Source organism: Sinohyriopsis cumingii, chromosome 7, assembly GCF_028554795.1.
Source record: "Sinohyriopsis cumingii isolate HCF-2022 chromosome 7, ASM2855479v2, whole genome shotgun sequence".
Lineage (NCBI taxonomy): Eukaryota > Metazoa > Mollusca > Bivalvia > Unionida > Unionidae > Sinohyriopsis > Sinohyriopsis cumingii.
The window spans coordinates 20238871-20253521 of NC_142967.1; the positions used below are offsets into that span (position 1 = coordinate 20238871).

At 34.3% G+C, this 14651-nt stretch overlaps 1 protein-coding gene across 1 annotated transcript in view; it reads left to right on the forward strand.

Moving 5' to 3' along the window:
• Positions 1 to 12186, forward strand: part of LOC149794834 (immunomodulatory peroxidase-like) — a 28455-nt gene extending 16269 nt beyond the window's left edge. The window contains exons 5-10 of the mRNA XM_089963719.1: positions 4610 to 4711; positions 7183 to 7278; positions 8049 to 8763; positions 9323 to 9492; positions 11516 to 11618; positions 12054 to 12186. Coding sequence (XP_089819845.1) covers positions 4610 to 4711; positions 7183 to 7278; positions 8049 to 8763; positions 9323 to 9492; positions 11516 to 11618; positions 12054 to 12186 — 1319 coding nt within the window. The remainder of the gene's footprint in view (positions 1 to 4609; positions 4712 to 7182; positions 7279 to 8048; positions 8764 to 9322; positions 9493 to 11515; positions 11619 to 12053) is intronic.
• Positions 12187 to 14651: the final 2465 nt, after the last annotated feature.

Genomic DNA, 14651 nt, shown 5'->3' on the forward strand with positions numbered 1-14651 from the left:
TATATATATATATTTGCATTATAATGTCACTCTGAATATGAATGTAATCAATGAATCATGTAGTTATAAAATGTTCACCATTGATTACCATTGATAACTGAATCCCCAAGTTTCGTAATCGCTTAGACTGATAGTTTAATCTGAGTTCTTGTGTACAGATTGTTTACGATGTTGTATAACTGTTGATACTCGTTCTAAATATCCACGTGTGTTTCTCATTCATTGTTGTTTTTTTCCTCTTTAGCTTCTTTTTATTACACGCTGAAGTTTCCTATCCAGCGTCATTTTATTAAACGTTGTAGTCTCTTATCTTGGTTTTTTAAAATTACTATTACCAACAAGTTTTCATTAAATATTACGTATTCTTACGGATATTTAAAAATATTCTGATAGAACATACATGGGACAATGTCTCATACTGCATTGAGATTGACCGATTCTTTATTTACTATTTCTAAGATGAGCACAGAGCTCAAAGAAATAATAGTGATTATACATTTTTAAGCTGACGAAGTTGACGATGATGACGAATAACACCCTTGTATTCGTACAGTAGTAGTAGTAGTAGTAGCAGTAATAGTAGTAGTAGTGTTTTTATTATCAAGTTCCAGCTGCAAAGAGCTCTTCGAGGTTACTAACAAGCTAATGTCAAGGAACAAATCTACACCACTTCCAACTACCTTCTCTCCAGTCTACCTTCCGGACCTGTTCGCAAATTTCTTCCGTGACAAAGTACAAACCATTAGAGATAAGCTTGACACCACAATTTCAATCGACTCGCCGTCAGCATACAGTTGGGATACAGAATTTGAGCGGCAACCATTAGCAGCATTTGAACCTGTGTCTATGGATTTCGTACGTACAATCCTGATGAAGAGTGCACCAAAGTCATGTGAACTTGATTCAGTTCCAACATCACTGCTGCTTGAGTGCTTAGATCCAGTATTGCCTTCACTAACTGATGTTATTAATACCTCTCTCTCATCCGGGGAATTCCCATCATTTTTCAAAACTGCCATTGTAAAGCCTCTGCTTTAGAAACCAACACTAGACCATAACGATTTAAAGAACTACCGCCCAGTTTCTAATCTCCCATTCATATCAAAAATCTTAGAAAAGGTTGTTCTATCCCAGATTGTATCTCATCTAAATTCAAACAGTCTTTTTAGCAATGTACAATCTGCATATCGCCCTTGCCACAGTACTGAAACTAGTCCTCTAAAAGTAGTTAATGACATTCTCTCTGCGTTGGATAGCGGAAAGATTACAGTCCTCACACTCCTTGATTTGTCTGCAGCATTTGACACAATAGACCATGATATATTACTTCCCCGTCTCCAGCATGTATTTGGCATTCATGATACAGCCTTACTGTGTTCAAGTCCTACTTGTTCAACAGGACACAAATTGTATCTGCACATGGAATACAATCCAGCCCAGTTGATATATGTTATGGTGTTCCACAGGGGTCTGTTCTTGGACCTGTTCTTTTCATTCTGTACACTCAGCCACTCTCAAGTGTCATAGATCATCATCCAGTGTCTCACCAATTGTACGCTGATGACACCCAAATATACAAATCTAGCCACCCAACTGAAGTTGATGCTACCATCCAAGGTGTAGAGAGGTGCATTTCTGATGTGAAATCATGGATGACATGTAACAAGCTGACGATGAATGATGATAAACTGAGGCCATTCTGATCACAACACAAAGACTTTCTCATTCACATCCTTTACCTCAAACAATAAATATCAGCAACACCAACATTAAATTTACACAGTCAGTACGAAACCTAGGTGTTACTCTGGACAGTACTCTCACATTGCACTAATATGTCATGAACATATGCAAGGCTGCATATCTTGAGCTGAGACGCATCAGCTCAATTCGCAAATATCTTTCAGTTGATGCCACTAAAACACTTGTATGTTCATTAGTACTTTCAAGACTGGACTATTGTAACTCAATTCTGTCTGGTTCATCGCAATATCTGCTCCAGAAACTTCAAAAAGTTCAAAACACAGCTGCTCGGATCATGCTTAGAGTACCACGATCAGAGCACACCTCCCCACAGCTCTGTACCCTACACTGGCTATCCTTTCTATCCAGAATCAAACACAAAATTTGTTCTCTGTGCTACGTTTTACTATCGGACTCTAGTCCAACATACCTATCCAACCTCACCCATGTGTACACACCATCAAGATACTTACGCTCCTCTTCTGATAATCGTATACTCATTATTCCCACTATGAAAACAAAGTCATATGGACAGCGTTCTTTTGCATACCAGGGCCCTGCAACGTGGAATGAATTGCCCACTGAACTTAGACACAAAGACACAGTGATCACATTCAAGAGGGCTCTCAAAACTCACTTATTTCGAATGCAAGAACAAACTTAAAGACCTAATAATGTTTCCTACCTTAAATATTCTCAGCATGTTCTTTTAATGTTTTTTAATTTCATGGTGTTTGTTTTTGTAATCACATCATTATATGTTTTTTTTTTATCTTATAGGTGTTGTCTAATGTTGTAAAGCGCTTAGAGCTTCTAAAGATTAGGCGCTATACAAAGTCCTCATTATTATTATTATTATTATTATTATTATCATACAAAGAGAAAATATAACATGTGAATTGTCTGCATTTTCCTGTCATGGATTATACATGTGCCATAAAAGCAACGCCACAGTCTTATTTATTTTTCTACAAAATTGATATAATTTATATCAGTCACACAACTACAGTTTATGACCTGTATAACGGGACCTAACACAGATCTTGCTGTTCCCAAATGCGACGAAGTTTACCTTTTTCTCTTCTTTCAATTAAAATTCATAAACTTTACTCCTTTATCTAAAGTTAATTAAAAAGAACGTTTTCAATTAGGTGGAAGAAACATTTTTAAATTTTTACCGAAGCACTCTACAGGAATACATAGGAATACACAGGACTACATATTAAAGCACAGGCATACATATAAATACATCAGAATACACGGGAATTCATAGGAATACACAGTAATACATAGGAATACACAATTAATACATAGGAATACTCACGAATACACAGGAATACATATAATGCACAGCAATACATAGGAATACATAGAATACATAGAATGCACAGGAATACATAGGAATACATAGAATGCACAGGGATACATAGAATGCACAGGAATACATAGGAATACATAGAATGCACATGAATGCAATGAATACACAGGAATTCATAGAATACACAGGAATACATAGAATACACAGGAATACATAGAATACATAGAATGCACAGGAATACATAGAATACACAGGAATACACAGGAATACATAGAATACATAGAATGCACGGGAATACATAGAATACACAGGAATACATAGAATACATAGAATGCACAGGAATACAATACACAGGAATACATAGAATACATAGGAATACATAGAATACATAGAATGCACAGGAATACATAGAATACACAGGAATACATAGAATACATAGGAATACATAGAATACATAGAATACACAGGAATACATAGAATACATAGAATGCACAGGAATACATAGAATACATAGAATGCACAGGAATACATAGAATACATAGGAATACATAGAATACATAGAATACACAGGAATACATAGAATACACAGGAATACATAGAATACATAGGAATACATAGAATACATAGAATGCACAGGAATACATAGAATACATAGAATGCACAGGAATACATAGAATACATAGAATGCACAGGAATACATAGAATACATAGGAATACATAGAATACATAGAATACACAGGAATACATAGAATACACAGGAATACATAGAATACATAGGAATACATAGAATACATAGGAATACATAGAATACATAGAATGCACAGGAATACATAGAATACATAGAATGCACAGGAATACATAGAATACATAGAATGCACAGGAATACATAGAATACACAGGAATAAATAGAATACATAGAATGCACAGGAATACATAGAATACATAGAATGCACAGGAATACATAGGAATACATAGAATGCACAGGAATACATAGGAATACATAGAATACATAGAATGCATAGGAATACATAGAATACATAGAATACACAGGAATACACAGGAATACATAGAATACATAGAATGCACAGGAATACATAGAATACACAGGAATACATAGAATACATAGAATGCACAGGAATACATAGAATACACAGGAATACATAGAATACATAGGAATACATAGAATACATAGGAATACATAGAATGCAAAGGAATACATAGAATACATAGGAATACATAGGAATACATAGAATACATAGAATGCACAGGAATACATAGAATACATAGAATGCACAGGAATACATAGAATGCATATGAAAACAGTGAATACACAGGAATACATAGAATACACAGGAATACGTAGAATACATATAATGCACAGGAATACATATGAATACATAGAATACACAGGAATACATCGGAATACATACAGTAGCTCTATTTCTGAACAAGCGGTTTGAATGTTCTTCGCATTCCTTGAAACAAAGCTATTATTGAGAATTTTAAGATTTCCTTCGAGTCATATTAATTATCCTTAATTTTATTCAGGTGTCCGAAATCCTATCAATCAAGCCACTAGTTTTATAGATGCCAGTTTTCTGTATGGTGATGATAAGGAAACCATGGACAGTCTTCGACTGCTGAAAGGAGGTATGCATTTTCATCCCAGAATATACTGAATTTTCAAATCATTATATACATCTCAGAATATACCGAATTTTCAAATCATTGTATACATCCCAGAATATACCGAATTTTCAAATCATTGTATACATCCCAGAATATACCGATTTTTCAAATGATTGTATACATCCCAGAATATACCGATTTTTCAAATGATTGTATACATCCCAGAATATACCGAATTTTCAAATGATTGTATACATCCCAGAATATACCGAATTTTCAAATCATTGTATACATCCCAGAATATACCGATTTTTCAAATCATTGTATACATCCCAGAATATACCGAATTTTCAAATCATTGTATACATCCCAGAATATACCGAATTTTCAAATCATTGTATACATCCCAGAATATACCGATTTTTCAAATGGACATAGAACACAATTAATTTTACTATATGTTCTCTACATTTGTTTCTCAGTACGGACCTTTCCACTGTGTGACAATCAATGCAAATCATATGTTAATCTAAAATGCCTTCAAAGATGACTTCACGGTGAAGTTCTTGTCAAAGGTTGACCTTCTCTTTTTTGAGATGCTGGACTGTCAACATAGCAGCATGTAAACAGAACAGAGGTTTCACTTCCGGATCATCCCTAAGGCCTCATTACTCACTGTGCACTGTCGCCGAAGTACACACAGACAACAACACACTGAGCTCATATTATCAAGAATAAACAGTTACCTTTAAATCCCTACCAAAAATGGATAAATAAAACTCTTCTATCACCACCAAAATGAGAGAGCAAAAAATGTTCTAAAAATAGACTAGAAGTACATTCGTGGGTACTGAACTGGAAGTATTAATTGTAACCCGATTCCAAATCATTGTATTCATCCAAGAATATAACGAATTTTCAAATCATTGTATACATCCCAGAATATACAGAATTTTCAAATCATTGTATACATTCCAGATCAAAACTTAGCAATATCTTTCTTTAATCAAATTCAGGATAAAGAAGATCATGAAATACAACAGAGAAGTGACAAAATAAAAGAATAGTACTGTGTTAGATACCGTACTGACAAAAATAAACATCTTAGTACCTGCAATCACACGAATATGTAGTCAGAGCTAACTAGCATTTGGCTTAGCATGGCACTTTGAACATTTGCTTGATGATGATGTTGATAAAAACAAATTGCATTGTTATGTGATTAACATTGACTTTGAAATAGTAAAGAAAAGGAAATAGAAAACTTACACAAGTGCAATATAATGTGTATTTCTTTCTACATGACTAATAATATGTGTATTTCTTTCTACATGACAAATGTATGAAAGTATATATGTTTGTAAGCATGTGTGCGTGCGTGCGTGTATGTATGACTGACTGACTCATTGACTTTATTACCTTTCCAGCAAAAATTACATCAGGTTAATCAAAACACGGATTATATATAATACGAGATCATGAGACCCAACAAAGAACCGAAAACCTATACAAGAGACATATTGCGTCAACTAACGCCTTTACAAGATGAAACATTAAAACATACAGTCTTATAATTATCTCTAAGAAATTTTGGAACTAAATATTCCTTGGCATAATATGGCCCCAACATTTTATACATGTTTGCCTGGAACTGCTAATGTCGTAGCGAGTGTTAGTACACCAAGCATATATTGTTACATGATTAAGAATAACCCGGGAACAGGAATGTCACCAATTTGTATGCGTGGTTTGGAATATGTTAAAGAATTAATGCAATAATTTGTTATAAAGCTGGTGACTGATAAGTTAAATAAAAAAACCGTATATAGGCCGACAAAATAAAAAACACAGAATTGGAAACACTATAGAAATGGTAACAACTTGTGCTTTTCCTACTTCAAGACCATTATATGTATGTATGTATGTATGTATGTATGTAGGTAGGTAGGTAGGTAGGTAGGTAGGTATGTAGGTAGGTAGGTAGCTAGCTAGCTAGGTAGGAAGGTAGGTAGGTATGTTTGTGTATGTGTGTGTGTGCGTGTGTCTGTATGTATGTATGTATGTATGTATGCATGCATGCATGCATGTATGTATGCAACGTCTCACACTCTAAGGAATCGGTTGGACAATGCTGAGCACGGACTTCAACGCTAATCACAGCAATTAAACTTGAATGTTTATACATTTATTGTGGATCATTTTTCTTAAACGAAAATCACACTTCTACATGATCTTGTTTTACTAAGAACAACCATTCCAGCTAGAAGAAATGGGCTTTATTGGTACGTGGACACGTCAGAATGGTGAAAAGCAAAGTGCTTAAGAGACGTACTGGTCCACAGACAGGGGAACTGAGGTTTAACAAAGTACTGAGGCATCAATGCACGTTTTGTTGATGCCATTGTTACCTCCCGTGACCAACAATCTGCACATCTTTATCAAGTAAGGAACTGCACAACAAAACATGTTATTATCTGTTTTATTTTTCACAGGTTTGCTGAAAATAAATAAGTTTGGGTATTTCTGGGCTGACCAAGACCAAGACAAATGTATGAAATCAGTGCCAGAAGACTACTGCATGAAGTCAGGTAAGTTTTCACATGGAATGGAAGCCTCATACGAATGTTTAAAAAATGATCATGAAATATTTCCTTGCACAGGGCACCTTTTTAAGTAAAATGAGAACGTTTTATTAAAAGTCACCTTACAGAGATAAGTTTTGAGGAAAATATCACCACCATACTCGTTCATAATAATTGAAAATATAGTCACCATACTCTCTAATCATAACCGAAAATACCCTCATCATACTCATAAATAATAATTGAAAATATCATCATCGTACTCATTAATAATAACAAAAAATGTCGTCACCATACTCTTAATTAATAATTGACAATATCGTCACCATACTCACTAATAATAATAAAAAATATAATCATCATACCCATAAATATTAATCGATTAAGAATCAAGTGTTTATTGCAGTTTAGAGACATCGACAGGTTAAATTTTAGCTGACGTGGTTAGCCCACAACTTTCTGATATTTAAACGGTATCTCCGACTTTGTTTTCACATGTTATTGCCATTAAAAAGCAACAACAAGTTCTCCCAGGAGAGAGAGAGAGAGAGAGAGAGAGAGAGAGATTAATGTGAATATGCGTGACACTAATATGCCCCCCCCCCGTTTTCCGTCTAGATTATTGTAACACATGGACATATAATGGAATATTTTTGTTTAATTTTGCCTCAAAATAATTTTCCTTAGAATCATCACATTGCAATATCGATGTAATTTCAGTCAAGAAATTGAAAGCCTTTATTGTCTTGCTGACATGTCATGAATTGTCGTTATAGGAGACGATAGGATACATATTGTGCCATCACTGGCCACTATCCAAGTCATTTTCCTCAGGGAACACAACAGAATAGCTACAACCCTTGGAAAGATCAATCCTCATTGGGACGATGAAATAATCTTCCAAGAAACCAGAAAAATAGTTGCAGCAATAGTTCAGCATGTGGCCTATATGGAATTCCTACCACATATCCTAGGACCAATTATCATGACGAAATACGGTCTCTATTCAACACCAAAGGGATTTAATACAGTCTATAATCCTGCCGTGGATCCAACTACGACCAACGCATTCGGAGCAGCTGCTTATAGATTTGGACACTCAATGATTCCCGGTGAATTGTTCCTCTACAACCATCTACTCCAACAGAAAGCAATAAAGATTGAGCATGCTTTTAACAGGCCAACAGCTCTCATGGATGACAATGGAAGAGGTGCTGACAATATGTGCAGGTGGCTTTACCGCGATGGAGCTGCCAAGTCCGACAGGTTTTTGGAACCTGGAGTTCGAGACAACCTCTTTCTTGATGAAGATGGAGACAGTTTTGACTTGGCTGCTGTTAACATCCAGAGAGGTCGTGACCATGGTATCCCCGGATACAATGCTTGGAGGGAGTGGTGTGGACTTCCCGTTGCCGCACATTTCGGTTCTGGTCCTGGTGGCTTGGTTGACCTTCATCCAGATGCGGCGATGCTTCTTTCTAAACTTTACCGGTATATCTATATATATTTATCTGTATGTATTTGTAGTTTGTATTCGTACTGCTACCGTCTGAATTTAGTTATCTCTGCTTTTCGGTGGTTTGAGATTCAAAGATTGTTGGAAATGGCAATCTTTTGTTCTCTGAGTTACAGTGAAATTCATTTGGTTGTCGTTGGTGTGCGTTAGGCGATTTAAAAAAAACAAACTAATCGATATTGATTGTTAACATTAATCCCTTTCGGCTTAGTCAGATTATGCAATGCATTTTTTAAATTGTCCACGGAATAATTTGCTTATATAAACTTTTAATAATTCTGTGAACGATATACCTTTGAGGATCATGATTTCTCCGGAATGTGTAACACTAATAGACTCCATGCTGATACTCCATTTGAATCCATATTTTACCAAGAGATGGTCAGTTTACACAACATATACACAAACTGCATCATTCATTAAAAAATACCATGGTACTTTTTGATGTTTGTTTTGGTAAAAAGTATGATTACTTGTAATATAACTTTTAATTTAGTAACTTTCAGATATTTATGTTTTTGTTTGATTTTGAAGTAACCCCGATGATATTGATCTATACGCCGCCGGTTTGTCAGAGAGACATGTGCGTGGAGGAAGCGTTGGTCCGACCTTTGCATGCATCATTGGTCACCAGTTTAGGGAATGGAAAGAAGGGGACAGGTTTTGGTATGAGAACATGTTCTTAGGAACCGGATTTACACTTCGTAAGTTTTGACTTCTCGGTTATTTTTTTCGTACATGTAACTAGAAAAACAATGCATGGTGACGTAATTTTAAAACAAATATAATTTTATTTTCCCTCTAAGATGAATATCTTCTATGAATGAGAATTCCTCTTTTCCGGTGTGAAAGTAACATGACCAAATCTTATTTTTCAAAGTTTGATGAAATCTTTCTAAAGCCCCTTCGCTTTCATGGTGATAGACAGATGACTTAAATTGCTCGATGCCTTATTCATGCATTGCTTACTGGTGAATCCCACACATTAAATTTTACCCCTGATCAGATTGGACAGATTTAGGAAGGCCAAAGTGTGTAAGAAAAACTTTATTAAAGCTTTTAGCATGGGTTTACTTTTAATATTCCTCAAAGGAACTGCTCTGGGAATCTTGTGAACGCATACATTATGGTCAACAAGTATCGATTGCCTGACCTGGTCTTAGGTAGGGGACCTACACAATCTAACATTATTCTACTAAATGGTTTATCAAATGCTGGGATTGGTTGCAGATGAGTCTTAGGCATGTACTTATTGGGGTTTTCTACCATTTAACAGGTATGACAAGATCTACATTATTTACAAACATCTTTATTGAATTTTGGCCAGTACAAGTGATTCAAGAACTTGTGACAAGTCTTAAAGATCCCTAAATGACCAGCCAAAGGAGTTTCTTGGGCCAGACTAGGAATGTACTGTGTATACGGCTCAGGAACAAGAATTTAATAACTCACTGACCACTCGTCGCTAGCAGGTATCTTAGGTGGTCTCCATTTTTTCTTAAGGGTCAAATGTTAAACAAAGTAACAGACAGCTACTTGTGTGGCTTCAGTTTCGCTAATCTCCGTCCGAAACAAACTGGAGAGCTTAAGATCTTGTTCATGTTGGACCACAATATGTCGTTTATCACCCTGATTAGAATAAAGAGAATGAGTATTAAAAGGAGAATCACTGTGATCAATGCCTATTGATTGATGCATACCAGAAGTTGAAGTGACCTCATCAAAAACCTGACCAAGTAATGTGTCAGATAAAAGAATAATATCCGGATCTACATCATTCTCAAGAGCATGATTTGCTTTAGCTCTAGTTTTTGCACAAGCTGGGTAGAAATCAAGAATTTGTTCTCCTAAAGATATACTTTCTGATCCAAACAAGGCTTATCTGTTACAAGTGGATTAACACAACCTTATCTCCAGCTAGGTCATTGCCTAATAATAAATTAATACTCTCAATGGGCAACGCCTCCAGTATTCTGACTGTCAAGGGTCCTGAAACTTAGTATGATGACAAATTTACACAATGGAGAGGTACATCAACAAATTTGATTATGTTCCTTGAATAAAACACTTTCATTGGAAGAACAGTTCTCAGACAAAGACAAAGTACTTGACAATAAAAGACTCTGAAAAGCTCACGCGTCCTTTAAACTTTTTATTGGGAGAGGATTGGGATAATCATCCATGAGTAATATGAAACCTTTCGATATGAATGGTTCATAATTCTCCAAAATAAAATTAGACGTGGATTTTGTTTGACCCAACAAATGTATTACTTTCAATACTGACCATGGCATTGATCTTTTAGAAGTAGGAGCATTTGAAATAGGTCTCTATTAATTCAGCTTTTATTGTTCAATCCATAGCAATCAGAAATAACGTGTCCTTTCTTCTTGCAATAGGTGCACATATGAAGAGATAAGGATTTCTGATCAGTCGTATCAGAAATCTGATTCCTAAAATGTTGTGTAAGATTAAGGTTCGGCAGTGCTGGTATGAGAATGAAGTAGCTTTTTACCAATAAGCAACTGAGTCGAAGACTTACTGATTAAAGGCAATTTGTGAGTCAAGGAATAATAGCTGAACGTGCAGCATTTTCTGCAGAAACATCAAAGGGGTTAGAATTTTATTTCTGACTCCTTTTCTCTTGCGAGTTCCCCTGTTTAGGATAAATAATAACACTGTTTTTATGTTTACTGTTTTATTTTTATTGTTTAAATTTCTTCACAGCACAACTTAACCAGATTAAGCAGTACACTATGGCCAAAATGACATGCATGAATACAAACAACCCGGAGATTACTCAGAATGTCTTCTTGCAACCATCCGATCTGTAAGTCATACATAGCAGATATTTATTTGTGCATATCCTTAAATTGTAACCGTGCCAAATTATTGCTTTAGAGAATAATTAGCTTCCTGGTTTGTGTGTGCGTCACGCACTTGTAACATGAAAAGCTAATTTATGGAAAGTATCTACTCGCTCTACTGTAACCATGAAAACTAATTGTATTTTTCATCACGAGTGATCAAAGGTATCATTTTTCCCTATGCATAACGTTTATTATCTTGTTCCATGTATAAGTTGCTTTCATAAGTTCCATACGTCATTTTCGTCAAACAATTAAAATAAATTTTACATCATTTTGAATTATCATTGGCAAAGTTTTTGTCTTCCTCCTGTTATTCTTCTTCTACTTCTTCTTCTTATTATTATTGTTATTATTGTTATTATTATTATTATCATTATTATTATTATTATTTTCAGAAATCCTTTGGTACCATGTGAATCTCTACCAGACTTGAATCTTAATTTTTGGAGACAGTTTCCAAAACTTACAAACCCCTTTGTACCAGAGACTATGCTATTCACTGGGCTAAAATTTGGCAATTACTTTTGATTTTTTAAGTTTACTTTTCTGATGAATATATTAGAAAGTGATATGACAATGTTTAGATTATATCGTATATCAGAAACTATTTTTGAATTTGCAGAAGAGGGTCGCTATATCATTCCTTAGTTAGTGCTTTGTCATTTATTATTTATGTAGCTGTTTAATTCATTATTTATGTATCTGTATCATTCATTAGTTATGTAGCTATAACATTCATTAGTTACTTTTAGCCATTTGAACTCTTGATAAATAGAATTCACTGACTCTACGATCTTTACAGAAATACGATTCATGGTGGTCTATTGGCTGTATTTGAAGACGTGCACTACTACCTTAAATTTTTGATTTAGCATCTTGTGGATATTTGGTTGTTTGTTTGGGATTTGGGAAGATGGTTTAAATATACAAGTAAAGATGGGTAGGTCGAAGTTTCAAGATGAATTTAAGCTGCCGATTTGTGATCAGTAACAACATGTAGATTTATTGGCTTACACTTTAACTGACGATTTGAGGTGGGAAAAACATGCAGATAACTGCTTCAACTAAAGTTCCCATACAGACTATTTTTGTGTGTGCGCTGTTACATTTAAAAAAGTGGCTTCGTCTAAGCTACGAAACTGAGGATTGATTTCTTATTATATTCTGCTGTTGCAATGTTATCCAATTATTCTTGCAGCAATGTTAATGATGTAATGGTAATTTGCTTCGTTGTAACGATACCAATTACCAGTTGCAACAGTGTTTTTAACAACTGCATCCTTGAAGCGGTATTTAAATTTCTTGCAACGAGTCGGAATACCCTGATAATTTTTTTTCATATACCGCTCCAACAATAATCATATATCAATACGACGGTATATTTTTTGTTCTTGCACATTTTTATACAAGTGTAACAGTAATATGAGCGTTATACTGGTAATTTGTATCGTCAAAGCGAAAATGATATTTGTATTGGCAATGCTATCCTTGTCATGGTAATATTTATCATCGCTAAAATTACGGTCGCAATGATACAATATACCCATTTCTTCTGTGTATAAGTTCCTTTGCAATTACAACAGCGTTTAATATACCGGTGCAATTACACCAGCGTTTAATATACCATTGCAATTACACCAGTGTTTAATATACCATTGCAATTACACCAGCGTTTAATATACCGGTGCAATTACACCAGCGTTTAATATACCATTGCAATTACACCAGTGTTTAATATACCGTTGGTATTACAAAATTTAAGTTACCATTGCACTGAGCATATTTATCATTGCAACAATAATTTATAAGCTTCAACGGTACAGGTAATTTTGATCATTTTTGAAAACCGCACATTCAACCATAACCATCCATACGAAGTGTTGTTCGGCTAAAACCGCAACAGTTCCCAGTCTTATGTTGGGGGGGGGGGCATTGACATTAATAAGGAAATCAGTTATTCTTAAGATAATTTAGATTTCACAAGCATGTTTAATTGTATAGTAAATGTTTGCTTTGCATTATTTATTTTATTTTATTTTATTTATTTATTCAGTTATTGTCGCATTCTCTGAACCCTTTCAAAATAGGAGACATAATAGATTGCCTTGTTGTAAATAATGAAAAAGTTCCTGTAATAAATGATGCATTATTAAAATTTTGGGTCATTTTTGTTTCTTTAACGTTTTATAACTTTACTCGTTATTGTTATGGAACTTTTCTCATTCATATTTATGAAATTTTTCTCATTCATATTTATGAACTTTTTCTCATTCATATTTATGAAATTGTTCTCTTTCGTCTTATCATGACAGGTATATAAAAGCACACACTTTCTGCAATGGTATGAAAATGACAACAAAATGAATTAGACTTCCAAATTTATATTTTAAAGGAAAGGGAAAGTTTAAAATTAAATTAAATTATTTAAAATGTAATAAAATTACTGAGCGAAGTATTATTCATCAATTGAAAATATTTTTGTACTACGTTTTATGATTCTATAGGTAGATATATGCTTAGTGAACAATTTTAGAATGTTCGAGATTTTGCTAATAAAAATCCTGTTAATTGTTTACTATTTAAATGTTTGTTTTATTTTCAAAAGCAGCAAAGAAATTTCACGTCCCTGTAATTTTACATCTAAGCTAAATGTTAAAAATATATTTTTGACTAAATTCGTTAAATCCTATTTAGATATACAAGATCACTCATTTTAATGAACATCTGTCAGTAGGTTTAAAAATATAAATTTTCAACTTGATTTTGATTTTTTAAATTTGCTTACAAATTTTGATATAAAATAAAGGTCTCTCTAAAGCAGTTCACACTGATATATTCATACACATGAATTGAGTTTGCCAAGACATTCATAACTGTGTATGCTATCTCCATTGGCGAGGAGAATATTATGGCTAAAGATATGCAATAACAAGGTCCACAGTTAGTTATCTTTTTAACTTTATTCACATGACGTCTATACATTTGACAAGAAC